Source organism: Danio aesculapii, chromosome 17 (assembly GCF_903798145.1).
Source record: "Danio aesculapii chromosome 17, fDanAes4.1, whole genome shotgun sequence".
Lineage (NCBI taxonomy): Eukaryota > Metazoa > Chordata > Actinopteri > Cypriniformes > Danionidae > Danio > Danio aesculapii.
Window position 1 is genome coordinate 46,930,518 of NC_079451.1, and position 25,494 is coordinate 46,956,011.

At 35.8% G+C, this 25,494-nt stretch overlaps 1 protein-coding gene across 1 annotated transcript in view; it reads right to left on the reverse strand.

Moving 5' to 3' along the window:
• The window catches only part of LOC130244177 (transcriptional-regulating factor 1), a 59,060-nt gene that overhangs the window by 4,357 nt on the left and 29,209 nt on the right, over positions 1–25,494 (reverse strand). The window contains exons 5-13 of the mRNA XM_056476477.1: positions 19,325–19,513; positions 15,522–15,807; positions 13,299–13,353; positions 11,477–11,616; positions 8,122–8,225; positions 7,971–8,046; positions 7,735–7,823; positions 6,221–6,334; positions 4,555–4,650 (exon numbers count right to left, since the gene is read on the reverse strand). Of these exons, the coding sequence (XP_056332452.1) occupies positions 4,555–4,650; positions 6,221–6,334; positions 7,735–7,823; positions 7,971–8,046; positions 8,122–8,225; positions 11,477–11,616; positions 13,299–13,353; positions 15,522–15,807; positions 19,325–19,513 (1,149 nt within the window). The remainder of the gene's footprint in view (positions 1–4,554; positions 4,651–6,220; positions 6,335–7,734; positions 7,824–7,970; positions 8,047–8,121; positions 8,226–11,476; positions 11,617–13,298; positions 13,354–15,521; positions 15,808–19,324; positions 19,514–25,494) is intronic.

Sequence of the window (25,494 nt, forward strand, 5' to 3'; positions counted from 1 at the left end):
ACACACACACACACACACACACACACACACACACAGAGCGCGTTTAGCTTTGCACTCTTTTTGCAGGCATATGTGACAGGATCAGAGATGTATAGTAACGAAGTAGAACTACTTCACTACTGTACTTAAGTACTAAAAGGCAGTATCTGTACTTTACTGGAGTATTGTTTTTTTCTCCTACTTCCACTTTCACTTAAGTACATATTTTCCATGAGTTTAATACTTTTACTCCGATAGATTTTTTATGAGCTGCATCGTTACTCGTTACTAGAGGTGTGAAAATGGTCGATATCGGTTCAGTAATAGATCATAACGGGTTATTACGTACTGACGTCATTTATCTCCTATGTGCGGTGTCGCAATACTATGGCGAAGGACGGAGGCGCGAGGGCGAGTGAAGGCGGCACAGCACACGAGCCGCTATTTCACTACTACAGAGAAATGTTGTGAGACTCCATCTCTGCCTTTCTCACTTTGGACATTTGACCCGCTGGCCTGTTTGTGAGGTAACTTTATAGATTACCTGTGATAACCGCGTATTATACATACATAGACTGTAACCGCGGCTGTTCTTCCCGCCATCAGTGAACAACGCTTTCATTTCTAAAGCCGATAGCAGCCCTTTCTGTTGAGAAGGTGAAGACAATAACCAATCAAAGGGGTGTAAGACCTCGCCTGTCAGCGTTTAAAAAGCAGGCGGGAGAATATTTACATGAGTTTATTTGCTATAAATGCTCATGCTGTCTTCTGTGCGTGAGTTTAGTTTGATACATTCAGAAAGAGTGTTTTCTTTGAGCGGGTCAAATTAAGGGTACAGTTCATATATATTACTGCTGTATTAAAGGACACAATTGTATTACAAGTAACCATTTAACTGTCACACCAAGAAAAAAACCAATAGAATTTTTTTATTTATTGCATTTCTTAACTCCTAATGTCGCTAGTTAACACAATCAATACATTTTCCCCCAACACATCCCATAATTTCTAAAATATCAGCCTCTACCAAATGGTTGAGATGTTGGTTTATGGTAAAAGTACCAAAATGAATAAATATACTATAAAAATATGAAGTTTAAGACCAATTTAATTAAAACATAATCAAAATGAAACATTTTTGAATACTAAATCATAGCCATAAGCCATAAAATATTTCAGATTTTCATTTAACACAGTAATATACACGTTTTCTTTTTTTTACAATAAAATCAAAATCAAGTAAATTAGAACGTTCGTTTACAGCGTTTACAACCAGTAAATTGTGCTCCGAAAATGGGTTTCAATAGCGTTTTGAGTGGATTATGGACTGTTTTTGTGACACACAACTTTGAAAGGTGTGTGTTAAAGCGGTTATAATCTGTCAGATCTGTGGTTCAAGCGTGAGAGAAAAACAGTATTGTAAGTCATGTTTCTTTTCGTTCTGCTTAATGACGTGCCCCCAAAAAAAAGATTTAAAATAAACAAAACAATATGATGTCTTTTGACTGCATTCTTTAATAACTACATTACACAATACTTGTACTTTTACTTTCAGTACTTGAGTAGTAAATTTTGAAATAAACTACTTGCAATACTTAAGTACAAAAAATGTTGAATACTTTAGTACTTCCACTTAAGTATGGTGCTTAAAGAGCACTTTTACTTCTACTCAAGTCACTTTTTGATAGAGTACTTGTACTTTTACTTAAGTCTGGGTCTCTAGTACTTTATACATCTCTGGACAGGATACTGGTAATCTCCACTGCTGTATGGATATCTGTTATGTTAATGTACAAAATAAACCTGATTTAACGTCCACAAACCGGGATTGAAGCGTCTTCCTTTATAGTTGTTCAGACACGCGGCTGTGCTGATGAAGTAAAGCTAAGCTAAATCTCTGTAATTCATGACACACATGCTCTGTTTTAAAACATTTTAAACATGTGAAACTCACTCTTGATCACGTTTGATGATGATTGATGATCCGAGCGAACTGAACAGATCTTTTATTCCCGGTTGCTTTGTGCACGTCTGGTCTTGTTGATATGATCATACGCGTGACTACCTGGACATGTTATTGTGCGCAGCTGTCAACCAATTCGGTGGGCGGGGGGACCGCACTCCTACATAAAGTTGCGGTCGATCTGAAAACCGCTCCAATTGGTCCACCGTTTTTATGTTGCTAAATTAAAAAAAAAAGCACTGGGTGTGTTTATATCACCCCAATATGACGGTCTATACACCATAAATGCACATATGCCTGTCCAAACAGCTTGAAAAGTAGATTTTTCACCATAGGTGCCCTTTAAAGTATTTACATGAGTTGCTTTTTGAATGTTCTTTTATGATCTAATTTTACATGTTATAGCACATAATTCGATTAACGTCATTGCATCACCATGCTATCAACATTTCTTCTAGAGTTTTACGTAATTTCGGGTGTTCCATTCTTAATTTGTCGACTTTAACTGCAGTTCGGCAGTTTCACTTTCATTCAGGAACATTTCATACATGCCCCAATGACAAACTGAGGTATTGGATGAGAGTATGAAGTAAGGACTGGTGGAAGAGTGCTGGATGGCCTCTGTGGACCTTTACTGACTCAGTATAGGTACAGAGAGAGAATAGTGTCAAACAGCCATGTGTGTATAGACTTCTTATGCAAAATGCTGTGAAAAAAGTCCTACATGACAGTAATAGATTGATTACGGTGTTTACATGTCTGTACTGCACTTAATTGATGCGACTAAAATCGGCATACTCCACATGCCTTAATGCCATTTCTGTTTAGTTCAATTAAGACTTTAGTTGGATTTAGGTAATCAAAAATCGCTGTTTACATGGTAGACTCTTAATCAGAGTATTGCCTTAATCGTATTAAAATCTGATTATTGGTGTCCATGTAAATGTACTCACTGTGAACTTTTATAGTGTATACATTTTATTTGTATAATTATGCATTTAAAGGTTAATGACCAAACACCAGAGATTTATCTGCATAAAACCCAGCAAGGCACAGGATATCAACATGATGTCAGATTGGCGTTGAACACCAACGTCGTGGGAACGTTGCATTTTGTTTGGAAATGAAAATCGGGTTGATGCCACAACCTAATGTTGGGTCGACGTCAACATCCAACGTATAGCACAAAATCAACCAAATATCAACGTCTATTGATGTTACAGCTTGACGTCGTGTGGACGTTACCACTATGACGTCGATCAGATGTTGGATTTTGGTTGCCATACCTGACGAATAAATCTCAGTATTTGGTCAATATGACGTAGATTTTGGTCACTTTCCAACACGACCTAAAATCAACCAAACATCAACATCAATTGACAGTTATTGGATGTCAAAATAATGTTAGGCGCTGGCTAGACATAACGTTTTGGTCACCTGACGCCACAACCTGAATTTAACCTATTATTAACGTTATATGATGTTGTGTGCCTGTTGGGAAGACTTTATAAATAGAAATTATATACGAAATAAACATTCTTGCTGATTGTGCAACATCTCGATCTCTGTTGGAGGTGTTAGTGGCTGTTTCACCATTCAAAGAAGCAAATTAACTTAATGTGCAAAACTGGATTATCGCACAAAAGACGTGCGAATAAAGCAGCGTTTCTATCCAACGAGTCAATGCAAACAAAATCTTCACTTCCTCATTAAACTGGTGCCAAATATCAACAGTAAAAACTGAATTTGCTGCGGTAGAAGAAGCTGCGTGAGTCTTTTCTTTATTTAATAAATGACTTGTGCCTCAGAAGGCCATCCTGACACGCAGTGAACGCATGGTGGCGTTTGAAGGAGTGAGACTCGGAGCACAGACGCTCTTGATTCTGGAGGTCATTAATAATATAATAACACAAATACTGAAATGGTTAAGGTGTTTTAGAATGACCAAAACAACATTTCAAATGTTTTACAGTGTGCTCAGCTGGTTTGTCCATTCACACACATTTTTACCATCACATGATCTCTTATAACAAAATCACATGACCTTTATTCAATACACATACTGGAATTTGTTCGATAAAAGTGTTTGCATCATAGTTTATGTGCATCTTTTCTTATCGAATAAAACGTTTGTCCTACTCAGTTATGCGCATATGTTTTTATGCAGATTTTCAAAATTTATGCGCATCTTGGCATTTCCGTCAACTGTTTTTTTTATGCGCATATCCAAAATGCGCATAAAAATATGCGGATAGAAACATAGCTAGTGTCAGTATGGTTAAAAAACACTATAGTATTTACTACAAATTACTATAGTATATTTTCATGTGGGTGTCTGACAGCTGGAAATAATGTCTTCTAGGGCATTGTGTTGCTAAGGTTTTCTGTGTGCATTGGAACATGTTTCTATGGTTGCTAAGGTGTCCTTGCTGGTTGCTAGCACACTACCTTGATTAGTTCACAGGACACAGATGAGCAAGATCATGAGATCATTTTACAGAACGCGGAGGAGTAAGTTATAGAAAAGGTGTGAGCGTAATAGTAAATGACAGGAAGTGGAGGAAGCACCTATAGGGGTTTCAGTACGTGAAGCAGCCCACAGATATACTCACTTCACAGACAAACACAGCACTGGAGTTTTCTGAGTCCCTGCTTTTGCTGATGGATTCTTTCTTCGGTTCGCTGTGGTTGTTTGCTGCCCAGTCTCCCTAATTCACGAATAAACAGTATATGCATTAAAATAGGCACTCATACAGCTAACTTTATTTTTTACAATAATTGATAATCAGTTAGATGTAAATGAATTAGTAGTACACTGAAAAAACATTTTAATATAGATATTAATTTCAGATTTCTTCAATAATCACAAGTAAATGGTCAGTGGTGCATTTATGTGAAAAAAAATTAAATGGATATTAATGAACTTGCCATTTGTTATTTATAAACTTGCCAGCAAGAATCATCACACCTAAATATAATTTAAAAAATAAATAAAATAATGTGTATAAATGAAATTTAAAAATATTAAATAAACTATTGAAAATTTGTGTACAGTTGAAGTCACCCTTTGATTTATTTTTTCTTTTCTTCTTTTTCAAATATTTCCCAAATTATGTTTAACAGAGCAAGTAAATTTTCACAGTATGTCTGATAATATTTTTTCGTCTAGAGAAAGTCTTATTTGTTTTATTTCGGCAAAAATAAAAGCAATTTTTAATTTTTTAAAATCCATTTAAGGTCAAAAGTATTAGCCCCTTTAAGCAAATGTTTTTTTCTGATAGTCTACAGAACAAACCATCGTTATACAATAACTTGCCTAATTACCCTAACCTGCCTAGTTAACCTAATTAGCCTAGTTAAGCATTTAAATTTCACTTTAAGCTGTATAGAAGTGTCTTGAAAAATATCTTATCAAATATACAGAGTGCAAAATCACCCTGGACGCCTCACACCCAGCACACTACCTGTTCGAACTGTTACCGTCTGGTCGGCGCTTCAGAGCACCAAGCACAATAACAGCCAGACACAGGAAAAGTTTCTTTCCTCAGGCTGTCTACCTTATGAACAGTTAAATATTCCCCTACTGTGCAATAAATGTGTGCAATACTTTCTCATACGCACTTGTACACAGCACCTTATATCAATATACAATGCAATACTTTCTACATTCGCACTTGTACACAGCACCTTATAACCTGTATATTTATAACAATCTGTACATACAACCCAACATCCAGGTTTCTTGACTAACCACATCTGTTAAATGTTTATCATTTTTATTTATTTTTTTTCAGATTTATTTTGTGTTGTCACTTGTCACTTTATGTACACTGGAAGCTTCTGTAGCCAAAACAAATTCCTAGTGAGTGTGAAGCACACTTGGCAATAAAACTGATTCTGATTATTTACTGTCATCATGACAAAGATGAAATAAATCAGTTATTAGAAATGAGTTATTAAAACTATTATGATTAGAAATGTGTTGAAAAAATCTTCTCTCTGTTAAACAGAAATTGGGCAAAAAGTAAACAGGGGCGCTAATAATTCTGACTTCAACTGTAAATGCACAAATATAATATTGTACAGCTTCCTATAGAAAATATTAATTTAAATGAGAGATTTGTGAGGTGTGTACCCAAATGTTAAGCACTGTATTTAGGTTTCTAATAGAACACAGTGCATTCACTTTTAAGTGTTACTTATAGTAAATGTCCTAAAACAGAGGCAAAATCAGTGATATGAGATTCACAGGACTGTTAAATCCATGTCCAAACTCACCTGCACGTCTTGAACTGGTGTAGCCAGAGCCGTACTGATTCTCGAGCACAAACGCAAACGTTTTTTCCATGTGTAATAGTACTCCACACACTGAGCCACAGACTTTGTCTTGACCTAAATAAGTAGAAAACACACTCTCACAGTCACCAAACCACAGAGTCACAAGTGAATGCTGATATATTTACCAAAGACAAAAGATTATTTTAAAACATATTTAAAGAGGCACGATGGCTCAGTGGTTAGCACTGTTGCCTCACAGAAAGTAGTTTGCTGGTTCGAGTCCCAGCTGGGCCAGTTGGCGTTACTGTGTGGAGTTTGCATGTTCTCCCTGTGTTGGTGTGAGTTTCCTCCAGGTGCTTCGGTTTCCCCCACATTCCAAACACATGCACTATAGGTGAATTGGGTAAACAAAAATTGGCCTTAGTGTATGTCAGTGCTTCCCATAGAGTTTACTTGGGCGGGCTGCCCAGGTTTATTGACGGCCGCCCAAGTATAAATTAGCCCCATATAAGCGGTAGAAAATGAATGAATTATTATCCTTTTACACTTTTTTTATATCCTCCTAATATAAACAAACATACGCAAGCGATTAGGTAGTGGAAAATATACTCTACCCATTTCATACTGCTCATTCTGTGTGCGCACAGTCTCATGTGCTCTGCAGACCCACAGAGACCCGCACCTTTTTGTGTCCGGCCAGGGTTTCTAAATCTACTAAAATGTCTGGGATTTGTTTTTGCTTTCGTTTTCTAAGCTGTCGTTAATTTTATGCACACAGCCAGGAGAGAGATATTAAATAATAAATTCTTTAATCAGAACGACTCAGAAAAACTTAACTAAATACTATAAGCGGACGAAATTACATCTAAATTGGATATTTATAATTGTAATACAGCAGTAATTGGAACATTTGTACACCATTAGAAATGGCTAATCAACTCATTCATCTTATTTAAATAATCTACACGTTTTATTCTTGAGGTATTGTCTGTTTTTATAACTTTTTTCTGTCATATATTTCTCATTTGCTGTATATTTTATCAATTTGATGATGGCAAAATTGTACAAAATGTCTTTCCAATAAAGCAACCTGAACTTAGAGGAGCAGAGATAGAGAGGAGCAGATTTGACCTGTCACTGGGTGGATATTTATTTATTTATTTATTTTAAGTCTTTTATTTAACTTTACCCCATTGAAAAGAAAAAGTTTAAACGGATAATAATTAAAAACAGTGTTTAAAATCAAATTATGTTTTGTTTGTCGTATATAGTTAACTATTTATGTGCTGTGGGTAAAAAGTGTTTCTATCCGGCTACCATTTCAAACCTGTGGGAAGCACTGTATGTGATTGAATGCGAGAGTGAATGGGTGTTTCCCAGTACTGGATTGTGACTGGAAGGTCATCTACAGAGTAAAACAGGCTGGAATAGTTGGCGGTTCATTCCACTGTGGTGACCGCTTATGAATCAGGGACTAAGCCGAAGAAAATTGAATGATTGTATTCAATAAATACCATTTTCTGTACAAGATAGAAGTCTTTGTGATGAAGCAGAAGTGCTTTGTTTAGCTGCCGTTTCTCCTGAAGCGTCCATCTGTCCGATCCTAGTCGGTGAGAACAAAATACTGTCATTTTCATGATCAGATGTGTAAGGTAAATGTGTAATGCATCATTTCGGTGTTTCCTCAGGATGGAAATGATCTTTTGGTTTTGCATATGAAGAAACCACACATTTCTTTGAACAGTCACACCTGCGTAATGGTAGTCTGTTTTGAGGTTGGATGTGTGTCTGATCAGCGTGGGCAGGAGGAGCTTTTCAACTGTATTCTGAAACACAATAGTCTTTTTAAGGCTTTTTAGAGGATGAGCATTAGTGCAAGGAGGTGTTAGATAAATACCAACCATAATGTCTCCTCTGCACTCAAAGAGACAGTGAAGGACGTATTCTGTGTTTGCTCCGCCGCCTGGTAGCACACTCGAACAAGCCATTTTCAGAAGATTGTCCACTAAAAGGAAGGAAAAAGTTAATAGTATTTAGATATACACTATCAGTCAAAGTTTTTAGTTTTTTTTTTTAAGAAATATATTCTGTTCATCAAAGCAGCAGTTATTACATGTAAAAAAATTGTTAAATTTTTATTACATTTTTAAAAACTGCTTTCTTAAGGCTGGTTTATGCCTCTGTGTCAAGTGATCGGCGTGACCCACAGCGCATGCCTTGGGCGTTGTCGTGCATTTATACTTCTGCTATCAGTAACACCTCAGAAACTCTAGCTGGCAGAAGGGTTTTATGTTCTTCTGTGTCGGGTTTCTTCGCAGGTGTTTTGTTTATTCTGAACACTATACCTTAACGTACAAGTAGCTAAAACTCGATCATTTAGAGGGCGGGAACCAGCGGATGGGCAACAACATTAATCATAGGGTAAATGCAAAACAAAACTTTTTCACCTTTACATTTAAGAGCGGTTTTTCTTTATTGTAGTAGCCCAGGCCTATTCAAGTTCCCTAATTGGCGAATTTGAATTAGTTTTGCATCGAAAAGCATTTTGAAATCAGTAAAGGTGTCTGCAACTCCTGCAAAGCATCAATTCACCGTCATATTTGCTGTCAAAACATGCATGACTGCATGTATTATTATTCCTTTAAAAACAAAAAAACAGTTGAATATTGTGTGTCTTATCATACACAAAGTGTAAAGCTGGGTCGATACCTTAAAATATTACGCGTTTGTATCTAAAAAAGTCCATATTAATAAATGTTCTCTTTGATCCTCTTGGGGAGAACCACCCCATTTTGTACTTTTATTTTGGAGTGCAGATTGCAAAAGTTTATACATATTATATATATTTTTAAGACTAATATGTATATAAACATAAATATTATTAATTATTTAATATTAAATATTACTAATTATTAGAAATTTTAAATGTGTATATATAATTTTTATAAACTATTTACTTTTTTCCCAAGTGTATATAACCTAACTTCTACTGCAAGAAAAGATCAGCATTCTGTACATACTTTAAGTATTATCTTTGCTTGAAATAATCCGATACAATTCTGTTTATGTGAAATTAGCCTGCTCCCGAGCAGGTTTAATCTACCAGAACTGTTGCTATGACAACAACTCTCGAATAAGTTTTAAAGAATGAAACGATCATGGATCGTGTCAAATCGTCAATGACCAAATCCAGCTAACGGAGTAATCGACATACGAAGAACAGACCCCTGAAGCTCCTTCACGTGACTCGACACTTGTAAACACAGGTTTGCTTGGTTCTCGATCCCGCCCACACTCTTTAGTGCTACCAAGCCGACCAATCACAGAGCTTGCGCTACGCATCGTTGCGATGTGTAGTTACATTTTTTGAGAGGTGCGCGTCAGCATCGTCATCAGCCACAGCAAGGGCTATGTGACCGCGTGAAGGCTGCGCTGGAGCATATGCATGTGCTTGATGCAGAAGTAAAAATCTGCCTTTATTGTATGTAGTTTTAAATGAATTATTACTCCAGTCAGTATTGCTATTATTACTATTACCATTAATAATAATAATAATAACAATTAATATTAGAGTGATTTCTGAATGACTCTGAAGATTGGAGTAATGAAGCTGAAAATTCATTATTAAAATCACTGGAATAAATGATTAAATTATAAGCTACTTTTGAACAGTTATTTTATAGTGCAATAACATTTCACAATTTTACTATTTGTACTGTATTTTTGATGAAATAAATGTAGCCTTGGTGAGCAGGAGAAGCTTATTTTAAGACATTTAAAAATCATACTGACCCAAACTTTTGACCAGCAGTGTATGTGTTTTATTTCAACAAAGTTATTAAATTGCAAAAATTATAAACAGTCAAAATGACCACCTCAGTAGTTCTAGTATTAAAGTTTTAAAGTATTAAAGGGGAATTTGTACTATAAATTCAATAAATAAATAAATAAATAATTCCCCCCTCCTCCTTCTTTGATATCTAAACACTTATTGGTGTTTTCTTGCATAAGGGTGGGATCAACCTGTGCCTCATATAAAATCCACCAATACCAAACTAAGCCAACCAATCAAATCTAATTTGCCAAAACTATCCCCGCCTACATTTGTTCTCATTTGAGCAGTTGTTTCACTTAGATACTGTGGTGTGTAAAAGTAATTGCCCATTTGTTGATTTTCTTTTTTTGTTTTTGCATGTTTTCACTTCCATGTTTCAGATCATCAAAAAAAAAGTAAATATAAAAGAGAGTATAAATAAGGTTAAATATAAATAAGTTAAAGATAACACAAGTAAACACACCAAGGGTTTTTAATATTAAGGTCAAACCAAAATCCAAAACTACATTTCCCTGTGTGAAAAAGTCTTTGCCTCCCTGTTTAAACATAGGCTGTTTCTCAATATGCGTTGTTCAGCGATCTTGCGTCCTCGTGTTCAGTTGCAATACTCAAGACAGTAAGAACGGGATGTGTGAAACTTTCCGGATGTGTTCTTGATATCGAGGATGCAGAGTGAGCACCGAACTTGCTCTAAAAGTCCCAGAAGTTATTGCGACTGGAGGTGGGAAGCGCAGCATTTATATAAGATTTATTATTACAATTCAGAGAGATAACTGGTTTACCTCAGGAGTTTCCCTAAATGAAACTGAATATAAACATCACCATGAAAATCTTAATAAAGGATTAAACACATTAAGAGTGTTTATTTGCTGAAATTTGTATTAAAATCAGTTTTATTTATATTGTAAAACATTTATTTGTAAGGTCTTTATGCCGAGTATATGTTCTGAAAAGAAGGAAAACAATAAATCGCTGTATATATGCTGTAATGTTTTAATCATTTTCCATTTAAAAACATGTGAAGGTCATGAGACCATCAGGAAGAACCAGGGAAGAACGCAGCATCTCCTTTCTCACAGGATGCGTTCTCTGTTCTCATGGTCTCCCTAGGACACCTAGCAAGACCGGTCCTTACAAGAATGCAAGTCCGTTCTCTGCATTCTTGGAATCAAGAAACAGCCATAATCTAACTCTGGCTCATCACACCTAAGTTCAATTTCTCAAGCCCCCACCCAGGCTTGATTACTGCAGCACGTTCGCAGTCAAGAAAACACTTAAATAGGACCAGCCTGACAAAGGGAAGTAGACCAAAAGATCCTCAAAAGTTATACATCTTGCCGAGATTTAAAGAAACCCACAAACAAATGAGAGAGACAATAATCTGGAAAATTAGATGGTTAAATATGAAGGTTTTGAGTTACCTTTGTGCTGGTTATCAGGGCTCTCCATGTCTTTAGTTTGCGACCACAGAAGAACAGCATTATGGGAATCCTCCTCGGTGAGAGATTGACCTTTAATGTTTGGAATCTTAGCTTGAAACTCCTCGCCAATATTAATACGACTGTAGAAAACATATATAAAATGCAGTACGTGATGCTGTAAGTTGTTTTAAACTGACATTTTAATTGACATTCTATAAAGAGCAAAAGCAAAATGCAGTAAAGTAGACCAAAGTAGACTGAACGATAGTGGTGTAAACACAACACAATCTCACGGCAATTCGTAACTTTTTGATTTAGTGGCTAATTCGTATGAATTCATACGATCTAATTCGTACGATTTAGTACGATTTGCTCATCCCCCAATGACGGTTGGGTTTAGGGGTGGGGTTAGGTGCCACGCCTCCTTTTTAAAATCGTACGAATTCGTACGAATTAGCCACTAAACTGACAAAACGTAAAATACTTACGTTTTCTCGTGAGATCAGGCTGGGTCTCACGGTTCGGTTACGATTATCATGCCATCGATTCGGTTCAATTCGATATCTCTGTGCATCACGGTGCATTGACGATGCTTTCCATACATAATTCAATTTTTTAAAATTAAAATCTATAAATATATTAATATTTATATATTATTTGTAATACAATATTGTCCTTTAATACAAGCAGTAAGATGATATAGGAACTGTACTTTTAATTTTACCTGCCCAAAGAAAACACTATTTTGAATGTATCAAACAAAACTCCCAATACATGCACAGAAGGCAGCATAAGCATTTATAGCAAATAAACTAATGTAAATATGATCCCGCTTCCTTTTTGAGCGCTGTCTTACACCCCTATGAGTCGTCTTCACCCGCTCAACAGAAAGGGCTGCGCTTGGCTTTAGAAATGAAAGTGCTGTTCACTGATGAGTGACGCGGGAAGAACAGCTGCGGTTACAGTCTATATGCACATAATACGCGGTTATATCCGTAATAGACACAGTGGAGAAAACTCACACTTCAGGTACACCCGTGTCTGGATCCACAAGTATCGCTTTAACAGCCAAGAGGAAAGGAAAAGTTATCTCACAAACATGCCAGGGCAGAGGGTCAAATGCTAAAAGTGTGTGTGTGAGAGAGAGAGAGAGGCAGAGATGGATTATTACAGCATTTCTCCCTAGTAGTGAAATAGCGTGAAATACTGCCGCCTTCAATGTCAACGAAGGATCTTCCAGCAAACTCACTCAGTTGAATTGCGCATAATTATCTACCTTTTTAGTAGTAGGAGCATTTTATTTAATCGCCCTCGCCTCCTTCATAGTATTCTACTGCGACATCTTGCATAGGATGTCAGTACGTAATAACTGGTTATGATTATTACTGATATCGAATTGTCCCCATCTGCATCGCGGTGCAACGAAGAAACAATTAATTTTGACACCCCTACTGAAAGATAGTAAAGTAGACCAAAAGATCCTCAAAACTTAGACATCATGACGAGATCTGTGTGAACCGGAAGCTGCTGCAGACTTTTATTTGAGAATGATGATGTATTTCTAGCTTTACATGAATATTAAGTAGGGGGCGGGGTTTTATTTTTTCCTATCAATTTTCGCTCCCAGAAAAACTAATAGTCGGAGGGGCCTGGTTAAGCATATTTCACCCAATCGACTGACATCGATTTTCAGGCAATACAGGAACTAATAAATAAAAATTAATAATAATAATAAACACAATTATATTTGAATGCAGTACAAGTAGCTTTACACAGAAGAAATTGCCAAATGCATGAAAATAATGTAAGTGCAAGTGCTTACGGTGTCCCGTTAATGGCTGTCTCTTTTAAAGTCTCGCCACAGTCATCCAATTCTCCTGTTGATTTAAGGAACAGATGGATAATGCACATAATTACAGTGAGGAAAATACATGCATCTAATTAATTCCGTTAACCCACATGACAAAAATGCTTTTATAATAAATACTATAGTGTTTTTGAATCATATTATTGTAAAGTGTATTATACAGTATTCATTTTCTTTTCGGCTTATTAATCAGGGGTTGCCACAACGGAATGAACCGCCAACTTATCCAATATATACAATATAAACACTCATTCACACACATACTCTATGGACAATTTATCCTACCCAATTGACCTAGACCACATGTTTTTAGACTTGTGCGGGAAACTTATGCCAACATGGGGAGAACATGCAAACTCCACACAGAAACGTCAACTGACCCAGCCGAGGCTCGAACCAGTGACCTTCTTGCTGTGAGGCGACCATGCTTCCCACTGCACCACCGTGCAGCCCATTATACAGTATATATGATAGTATTCACTACACTTTTGTTGCTGCAGCATACTGTGTAGCCCAGGGGTGGGCAAATTCGGTCCAGGAGGGCCGGTGTCCTGCATAGTTTAGCTCCAACTCTAATCAAAAACACCTGAACATGCCAATCAGTGCCTTCAAGATCACTAGAAATCTATAAGCAGGTGTGTTTGATTAGAGTTGGAGCTAAACTGTGCAGGACACCGACCCTCCAGGACCGAGTTTGCCCACCCCTGGTGTAGCTGCTAAAAACTTTGTATTACCTATAGTTAGTTAAAAACTTAAATAAATCCTGTAGTATACTTTAGTTTTTACTACAGTAAACCGTGGCATTTTGTAGTATAATATACCCTGTAGTTTTTTGTTAAATACTACAGTGTTTACTTTCCCCATGTAAAGATAACTGTTTTAGTTACTCTTTTTATTGGCAGTTCTCAATCAGAGAGTTATTACAAGTGAGGGAAAGAAAAACTATAATACATTAATTTCACAATATTAAAGAAAGAATATTGGGTGGTAATTAAACATATTCTCTACTCTCTGAACCATATTCAGAGGAAAAGAAAGTAAACCACAACAACAAAACAAGAAAAAACAAACAAAATCATAACAAAAATAAATCATAATAAGTTAACAAATGGTATCTAAGTAAGCCATTACTGTTAAATGTCAGACATCAGACCATTTATTTTCCTAATACACACTTAGATGAGTTCTTACCATTCAAAAGCAAAACACAAAAGACAGATAGACAGGGTTAGATATGTAAGATGGGTTACATATAAAAAAAAAGCTATATACAGTTGATGTCAGAATTATTAGCCCCACTTTAGATTTTTTTTCTCTTATTTCCAATATATTTCAAATATTTCCCAAATGATGTTTAACACAACAAGGAAATTTTCACAGTATGTCTGATAATATTTTTTCTTCTAGAGAAAGTCTTATTTGTTTTATTTCGGCTAGAATAAAAGCAGTTTTTAATTTTTTAAACACAATTTTAAGGTCAAAATTATTAGCCCCTTTAAGCTTTTTTTTTCGATAGTCTACAGAACAAACCATCATTATACATTAACTTGCCTAATTACCCTAACCTGCCTAGTTAACCTAATTAACCCAGTTAAGCCTTTGAATGTCACTTTAAGCTATATAGAAGTGTCTTGAGAAATATCTAGTGAAATATTATATACTGTCATCATGGCAAAGATAAAATAAATAAATAAATCAGTTATTAGAAATGAGTTATTAAAACTATTATGCTTAGAAATGTGTTGACAAAATCTCTCCGTTAAACAGAAATTGGGGAAAAAAATAAACGGGGGCTAATAATTCTGACTTCAACTGTACATGTATATAAATTAGGGCTGTCAAATGATTAAAGAAATTAACGTAATCAATCACACTTTTTTGTAATTAATCATGATTAATCACGAAATGCCGTATTTATTGCTGAAATGAAAACAAAGGCATGTAAATGCCATTTGAATTTTAAAACAATCAATGCCAATAACAAACAAAAATTATTTCCATGTTTGAGGACCACCTAAGGGGACCACACACACACAGAGAAACAATGCGTGCAGTAGGATAGATAGGTAGATAAGTAGGATAAATTTCTGGGTTAATTTAGAAAACTCTGTACTGTCATATAATCTTTAAATATAATGTTAATAACAATTTATTTTGACTGCATTAGATGAGACTGACCAGCCCTGGAGAGCAGTCTGTCTGGAGTAGATTGGACGTTTGGCCGGCCGCTGACCGCACTGAAGAGGCCTGACCCGGGGCGTGCGGGGCTGAGCATTGGTGGAGGGGTGTATGGTGCGTCGTCAGACATGCTGCTGGCCGTCCTCAGCTGACTGCGGAAGAGCACAGCGCCTCGAGATTCCTGACCGGCTCTGGGCGGAGGAATCATCAGTGGCACCAGACAGTGGCGGTATCTCTTCTTCACTTGCTTTGGTGCAGATTCTCCGTCTGAGTTTGATTTCTTTACCTAGAGCGTGTGAGGTTAACATCTGATCAGAAAATAGCAGCTGGAAACTTTTAATTATACAAATCACATTCAGCAGCTGTGGGAAGTTAGAAATTAATAATATTTATGCTACAAATACACATCGATTTGCTTTATAAGACATGCGTTAACCTCTGGATGGCTTGTATGGTGTATTTATACGCTTTTGGATGCTTCAAAATAAAAGTCTCTGTCCAACACCATTAAACAGCATGGAAGAGTCAGGATGAAATGTAAAACTACTTTGATTGTGTTCGTCTGACAGAAAAAAAGTCAAATACACTGAGTACGGCTTGAAGGGGAGCTAATTATGGAAAGATTTTCATTTTGGGGAATTAAAAATAAAAATGACCCCATCGTTTATTCTCCCTCATGTGGTTTTAAACCTTTATGAGTTTATTTCTTCTGTTGAACACAGAAGATGATATTTTGAAGTATGTTGGAAATCTGTAACTATTAACTTCCATAGTAGAAAAAGCAAACACTAAGGAAGTCAATGAGTGCCAGCAACCAACATTCTTCAAAATATCTTCTTTTATCATATAAGAATTTTCCTAGAAGATCCAATCCATAATGTAATTTAAAAGCATAAATATAGCGGGGAAAATAAGTGTTGAGCGCATCACCATTTTTCTCAGAAAACATATTTCTAAAGGTGCTGTTGACTTGAAATTTTCACTGGGTATTGATAACAACCAAAAGAACTCATATATGACAAGAAAACAAAGCTAGTTCATTTACAAATGAAGTTATGTGTAATAAAATGAAATGACGCAGGGAAAAAGTATTGAACACATGAAGAAAGGAAGGTGTAGAAAGGCAGTGAAAGCCCAGACAGCAGCTGAAATCTCTCAGTAGTTCTTCTGCAAGCCTCTGCCCTTCCTCAGTGTAAATGAATATCAGCTGCTTCAGTCCAACATCTACATTAGCAGGAGGATGAAGATGAAACCAGGGTGGACATTTCAGCAAGACAATGATCCAAAACACAGCCAAGGAAACTCTCAAATGCTTTCAGATAAAGAAAATCAAGCTGTAGAATGGCCCAACCAATCACCTGACTTGAATCCAATAGAAAATAAAATAATAAAGATCAGATTTGATAGACGAGACCCACAGAACCATTAAGATTTTTACACTGTTGAAGTCTGTGAGAAACTTCATTCTCCATATGAGAGGCGTCTTTAAGCTGCCATCACCAAAAAAACTTTTATATAAGGTATTAAATACATTTCAGTAGTTCAGTATTTTCTCCTCATCTCATTTCATTGTTATCACACAACTAATTTTTCAGATTGTTTAGTTTGTCTTTTTATGTTTGTATTGTTTGGGTTTTTACTAGAGATGCACTGATTTTTTTGGCTGATATCGATGACTGATAACTCTTAAGATTTGGAGGCCGATAAATATAAATATTTCAAAATGTAATATTTTTATACAGCAAACAACTGATTTTAATTAAAAAAAACTTCATATAAGTAGGGCGGCGCGGTGGCACAGTGGATAGCGCTGTCACCTCACAGCAAGAAAGTCGCTGGTTCGAGCCTCGGCTGGGTCAGTTGGCATTTCTGTGTGGAGTTTGCATGTTCTCTGTGTGGTTTGGTGTGAGTTTTCTCTGGGTGCTCTGGTTTCCCCCACAGTCCAAAGACATGAGCTATAGAGGAATTGGGTAAGCTAAATTGTCTATGTATGTATAAATTGTCAATGTATGTGTGTGAATGAGAGTGTTTCGGTGTTTCCCACTACTGGGTTGCAGCTGCAAGGGCATTTGCTGCCTAAAACATGCTGATAAGTTGATGGTTGATTCCGCTGTGGCGACCCCTGATGAATAAAGAGACTAAGCTGATAAAAAATGAATAAATGAGCAAAAAAAAAAACAATAATTTCAAAATTGCAAGGTGATTATATAGGCCTATATTCACGATTTTACATAAATCAGCATGCCACAAATTAATTATTTCCTTTTCTGCGCATTGCAAATTAACATGCAACTTGACTGTTGCATAAAAATAATAGGTTAAATAACAAAATGGGATTTAATTAACAAACAAGTCAAATATATTACAAATAAAATGAAAACGAAAGAACTAAGAACTGAAACCAGCTCAAATTTCTCGAATAAAACATGTTACAGTAATGTGTATATATGTGCAAATATGTAATGTCCGATGTCAAAGCGTTTTGAGCGGCGCCCCTGTTCCCTGTTGGCTGGTATGCCTATGCTGGATTCACTAACTGGCACAAGTCTCCCCTGCTGCTGTTTGGGGTGCTGTGAAGGCTCTGTCAGCTCACTATGTGTGTGCATGGTAATAGCCATTACTTGCGCTGGTTATAATCATTATAAATATGCAGATCAAACTGAAAACAATCTTACATCAACAACACATGGCAAGCGTTGATAAGAACAAATAACCATATTACAGTGAATATTACAAATAATTATAAACACATGTTTAGCACGTGTGCATCGCTGCTATTATGTTTACACATGTAATATTTTTCCAGAGGCGATTTAAACTAAAATACACAATGACGCCCTATCAAACATATTTACAATGATAAGGAATATGGTTACTTACAGAGTTATCAACATACAGCAACACCACACAAAGAAAGGACAGACTTTGAAGGAATAAACCATATGAGGAAAGCTCCATTATTGACCTTATTCTTCGATGCGGAAGTGCGCTCGTTTTTGCGATTGTTTTAGAACTTCCGACTCAGCTGCCTATGGGAGAAATGACTAGGAATAATAAACGGCACAAAACGCTCAAACTACTTGCTCTACACGCAAGTGTTTTCATGACTATACAGACAACGTAGAATAATATAATAAGAAAACAACAGTTTGCAACATCAACCAGCAAACCGAGCTGTTATTAACGTCTAAAAATGAATGGAAGTAAATGAGACCGGAAGTCTTGAGCCAAAAAGATTCAAATGGCTGCGCCCGCTCGTACGTGAAGAATAAGGTGAATAGAACAAGTCTGAACCAGTTCGACCCACGCATGTGCGAGGCAGGCAGTTCTGCACAATTACATAGGATATCGGCCTCATTTTGACATCGGACCAATTACAATAACATTAAAAATAACTTTTATCTGCCGATAACAATATGGCCGCCGATATATCGTACATAGTTTTTACCAAAATCTGGTTTAATTCTGTCAACAGCTCCTTTACAAATATTAATCCCAGAAAAAACATGACCTGTAGTTGAAAAGAAATACATGAAAACTGCTAATTTACACTTTTTTTAATACGAAGGTAATCCAAATTTGACTTAAACGTGTTAAACAGTGCATTAATTACTAATTAATTTACATTTCACATTTAAAGCATCTGTGCAGAAAAGAATACAACAAAATATTTAACCCCCCCCACTTTGAGCATCAGCAGTTTATCAATTCTCAGAAAGCTGATATGAAAGTGATATTTAAGATCACGCTTTTAATTTTCTAAACCCTTGCTAAAAATAGCTGTCTGAATGACAGAAACTCACACAGGAAGGGTGGTTTCGGAGTGGCGGGAGGGGGGCCTGCGCACCAGACTTCATTAAACCATCATCTTTCTGCTGGCACAGGAGTGTGAGTTTGTTCTGGGATTGATAATCCTTGACCGGGACTGAAACGGGTAAGATGATGGGGTTCGCTTGAGGAACTTCAGCACACAGATTCATTTGCCCGTCTCTCTGTTAAAAAAAATAATAATGATAGGTTTTATTTATAAAGTGCCTTTCAAACACATAAGGACACTTTAGATTGGAAGCAACAAAAACCGGAGCCAGCCAATCAGTGGACAGATTTTATTTGTATAGCGCTTATACAATGTAGATTGTGTCAAAGCAGATTTAATAACATGTGCTATTCAGATGAGTTATAAAACAGGCAGAAAGCATCAAATTAAAATCAATCAATCAGATTGTTACTTATAAGTGTTTTAAATTCATTCATTGTCAGTATTTGTATTTTGTTATTCCCACATGGAAAAATACTATGGTAGTTCATAGTAAATACGGTTGTGATTATGAACTATTCTATTGTAATGCACTTTAATTAAGGCTGTTTCTCAATTCCAAGAACACAGAGAACGGATTTGTCAGGCCACCCCGGAAGAACGAACTTGTGAGACCGCAAGAACACAGAACGCATCCTGTGAGAAATGAGATGCTGCGTTCTTCCTGATGGTCACATGACGTTCAGGTGATTTCAACAGAAAATTATTCAAACATTACAGCATTCATATGAGTTATTGTTTTCAGTATTTATAACATGCACACAAACCTTACTAATGTACTTTGCACATTACAAATAAAACAGATTTTACTATGAATTTCAGCAAAGAAGCACCCTTAATGTGGGTATGCCTTTATTAGGATTTTCATGGAAATGTTTATATTTACCTGAGATAAATAAGTCATATCTCTGAACTTTAATAATAAACAGGTATGATATGCTGAGCTTCACACCTCCTTTATTCAGCCTCAATGACTTTTGGGACTTCTCGAGCGAGTTTTGTGCTCAAGTCTGTATCAACACATCCTGAATATCAAGAACAAATCCGGGAATGTTCACGTGTCCTCCGTTCTTGCGTTAAGTTTTGGAACTTAACTTTGATTGTTGATAATGGTGATGTTACACAAGGACGCAAAAACCAAAGACTATAGACTACACAAGACGTGTCACTCATATACTTTTGAATGGGGAAAAGTGTAACAGTCAATATGGCAAATGAAGCTCCGCCTTTTAGTACAAGAGCCAATCAGCTATCGCTATATGGCGAATGAAGCCTGCCTTCTAGTACAGGGGCCAATCAGCGATCGTTATAGGATGACATTTCTCTGGGGGAGGGGCTCAGATCAGACATGAGTTTCTGCAGATTTTGTGTGATACGAACATTTAGAAATGAAACTAAATAAACAATGGTTGTTTAATTTTATTGGTTATTCGTAATATGGAATTTAATCGTAAGCTTGGCAAGCAGTTTTGGAGAATTTGATGTTTTCCCATTCAAACAGAATTCCCGGGCATACTACCAGAGAGGCATTTCAAAGATAGCCGCTAAGTGAAATGACTTGCCTTAAAGCAGGCATGTCCAAACTCGGTCCTGGAGGGCCGGTGTCCTGCAAAGTTTAGTTCTAACCCCAATCAGACACACTTGAGCTAGCTAATCAAGCTCTTACTAGGCCAGGGGTGTCCAAACTCTGTCCTGGAGGGCCGGTGTCCTGCTGAGTTTAGCTCCAACTTGCTTCAACACACCTGCCAGGAAGTTTCTAGTATATCTAGTAAGAGCTTGATTAGCTGGTTCAGGTGTGTTTGATTAGGGTTGGAGCTAAACTCTCCAGGACACCAGCCCTGCGCGGCGGCCATATTGGAATGAAAATACAATAGAACAACAGCATATTATAAGTCTGTAAAATAAACTGTTAAAAGTACTGATGATTGTGATAGTAAGTGTTGTATTGTTATCTTTCATGTTGTACCTCAGCTTTAATGTGCTTTTTAAATAAATAAATAAAAAACAAAGCAGCTGCTTGCCATCGCGACAGCAATGAGATCCAATCGACTCCAAAATGGCGGAATCGTGGGGCTGTTGCTGGGCGGTACTGTTGCAATGGAACGTTCTATTGAGTGTCGCCACTTGGTCATTCTAAGCTCTTTGGCCAGAGTCTGTTGGGGTGATTCAATAGTTGCTATGGTAACAGTGTAACAGATGACCCAATACTGTAGGTTAAACTACAATACAGCACTTTACTGTAGTAAAAACTTTTGTATACTACAGTATTTTTTACAATTTATCACTTTACTGTACTGTATACAAATGAATACTATAAAACGAATACTATATATATATATATATATATATATATATATATATATATATATATATATATATATATATATATATATATATATATATATATTAGGGATGCAACAGTTCTCGATATGGTCCTGTTGTCCTCCCACAGTTTGGTGCGTCCTGTGATCCGCGGTTCAGAATAGGCATTATTAATATTGGTTTGTTAATAAAAACAACTGCACCAAAGTAGTTCCGCCTTTGTACGCTTCCGATTACCAGGTGAGGCCAAATCACAGCGCATTGCCGTCAGTGTTTCAACAGACACTCGACGTAAATTCAGACAGACACAGAAACATAACGAATGCCGTTTTTTTGTTGTTGTTGCAAAGATAACATAGATTAGTGGTCACTAACAGGCGGATCGAGGTCCGTGTCCAGACTCAGAAGCATTCCATTTGGACGTGGACATACAACAGGTCTGTTACTTCAGTCTTGCACCCGCTGGGTGTTCTTCCGCACCTGATCACTTCCGCTATTCACTCCGTTTACCCGCTGTCTGCTAAGAACAGTTTTCTTCTGAACTGACTGTTCTCGCTGAATATAGAGAGAAGAGCCGAATGCTCTCTCTTTGCTTAAGTTTCATTCACTACGATAGTGCCAAGTAAAACGGAGCGCTCTAAAATCATAATTATATCATATAGAAATCATCAATAAAAATGCGATGTTGCCTTGGTAATGCAAGCATAATGTAAACAGAAATAATCAGTGCGTTAAAAGTGCACAATTATTAAGATATTATGACAATATTATCTGCATAATTGGTTGAGACTGTTGAGTCGAGATGTAATATAGAAAAAGGGGAAATTGAAGTTTTTTCTCGTTATTTTCTTAAGCATTTTATTTGAACAATTTTCAAAATGCAGTACTTTTAATTAATTAATGCGGGAACATGCAAATCTATAGTCATATGTGGGAAGCTGTTGCATTGTCAGGTGTTTGTTACCCAATAAATATGTTTATTGTACTTTGAATTGTTCTGTAGGCATTTTTTTTCTAAACATAGCATAAACTGTACCGGAACAGTGACCCTAAAACCGTGATACATACCCAACCGTGAGTGTGTGTGTGTGTGTGTGTATATATATATGTACATATATATATATATATATATATATATATATATATATATATATATATATATATATATATATATATATATATTCAATTAGTGCTGGGCAAAGATTGATCGCTTCCAAAGTAAAAGTTTGTTTTGACATAATATATATATATATATATATATATATATATATATATATATATATTATTATGTGTTCATGTTTATTTTATTTATATTTACATATACAAATTATATATAAATAAATATGCTAAAAAGATTTTTTTAATGTATGTATGTGTGTGTTTGTGTGTGTGTGTATTACGTATACACAATAAATATATATATAATACATGCACACACACATATCTTATCTCAAAACAAATGTTTCATTTGGATGAGATTCGTCTTTGGCCTATATACCATATATATATACATATATATATATACATATATATATATATATATATATATATATATATATATATATATATATATATATATATATATATATATATATATATATATATATATACCAAGTTATTATAGTATTTTTTCATGTGGGTATTTTCCATATATTTATGGTTAAATAAACATCCCATTATTGTAACTTAAAAACATAAAATAACTACAACATAAAACCTTAATCACAAAATAAGTAAAACTTCTTATTCGCAGTGTAACCTTACAAAATAGTACTATACTTTAAGTTAATCTTATAAAATATTCTTAAGTATTGTTGAAGTATATATCATAGTATACTTTAAACAGTAAGTATACTAACGTCTATGTACTTAAAAACCACTTGGGACTAAATTGGCCTACTTTTTAGTATATTATAGCAGTGGTTCTCAACCACGTTCCTGGAGGAGCACCAGCACTGCATGTTTTGGATGTCTCCTTTGTCTGTCACACCCATTACAGGTCTTTCAGTCTCTGCTTAAGAGCTTATGATCTAAATCAGGTGTGTTTGGTTAAGGAGACATGGTATTATGCAGAGCTGGTGGTCCTCCAGGGACGTGGTTGAGAAACACTGTATTTGTACTGCAAGGGAACTTATGAGTATACTATTTTTCTAAGACTTGTTGTAAATAAAGCTTTTTAAGGAATGAAAGTGTTATACCTAAATATGCCTGTTATACCTTTCTAGTGTTATACCTTCAGTGAACTTGGAGTACTGTTATTGTTCTTTGCTATGGATAGTTTCAGGGCAATGTGCGCAATTCGTAGTAGCCAATTTCGAATAAGCTATAAGTTACTACTGAACATATTTGTACTCATAAAGCCTCGTCACTGAACCCAGGGCAGTATTTATTATTATGTAGAAAAATACATTTACTAAATCAAAAAAGTACAAATAAATACAAACCAAATGTACTTAAAGTATTTAATTATTCTTGTAAGTACAGTTAGATTATTAGCCCTCCTGTTATTCCCCAATTTCTGTTTTTTTCCCAACACATTTCTAAACACAATAGTTTTAATAACTCATTTCTAATAACTGGTTTATTTTATCTTTGCCATGATGACAGTAAATAATATTTGACTTGGTATTTTTCAAGATACTAGTATTCAGCTTAAAGCGACATTCAAAGGCTCGGTCAAACATTATTCTGATGGTCCGTTGTTGAATTTAAGTTACACTGCATCTACATGCCAACTAATTCTCATAAGACTAGAAGTAGACTGTTAGGTTGTGGTTAGGGTTGGGGTTAGGCTTAGTGTAAGTTGACATGTACTTTCAAAGTTTCTTATAGTCAGTTAAATGTTTGTTGAAGGAGCAGTATCAGCAGATATTAAGCAGACAGTCTACTAATACTCAAATGGGCCATCAAGTGTTACCAAAAGCTTAACAAGGATAATTGGGCAAGTCATTGTATAACAGTGGTTTGTTCTGTAGACAATCGAAAATAAATATATAGCTTAAGTGAGCTAAATATTTTGACCTTAAAATGGTTTTAATAAAATTAAAAACTGCATTTATTCTAGCCGAAATAAAACAAATAAGACTTTCTTCAGAAGAAAAAAACATTATAGGAAATACTGTGAAAAATTCCTTGCTCTGTTAAACATCATTTGGGAAATATCTGCAAAAGAAACTCACAGGAGGGCTAATAATTTTGACTTCAGCTGTAAATCAGTGAACAAGCATAGGCCAAATATATTAAGACTTTTCTGTCAGTACAAATCAAGTATTCTTAAGTTCAGTCTTAGATACATTCTGAAAAGAGAAGTACCTAAAAAGTTGACTGGAAGTATACTTTCATATCTTTCAGTTTAAAAGAAGTGCACTAATAATACACTTGAATAGACTTCTTTTTTCGTAAGGGTAGTTGATTCCAGTGTTCACCCTGTGTCTGTGGTTTTAAAGCTGCAATTCATCAGCAGATCACTCGTATGTCAGCTTATAGACGAACTAGCTGATCAACATGACTTTAAAACGCTCCAGTGTCCCTGTATCTGTGGTTACACTCAGTAAACAGCAGTGAGTTCGCTGAACCAATGACCTTCACTGCCAATCAGTCATTTCTGTTGAGCACATGAACACAATGGCAAATCGGCGCTGTTTAAGAATGTGCTCAACAGCGCTCAAATGTTAGCGGAAAATGGGCGTAGTATCGAGTGGTACAGAATCCTAGTATCGTGACAACACTACTACAAGGAAATATTCAGAGATAGATAACAAAATACAAGCAGGGATATGCTGTAGAGCAAAATACAACAACTAAAGATTCCTGAATTACTGAAACAAGAGTTAG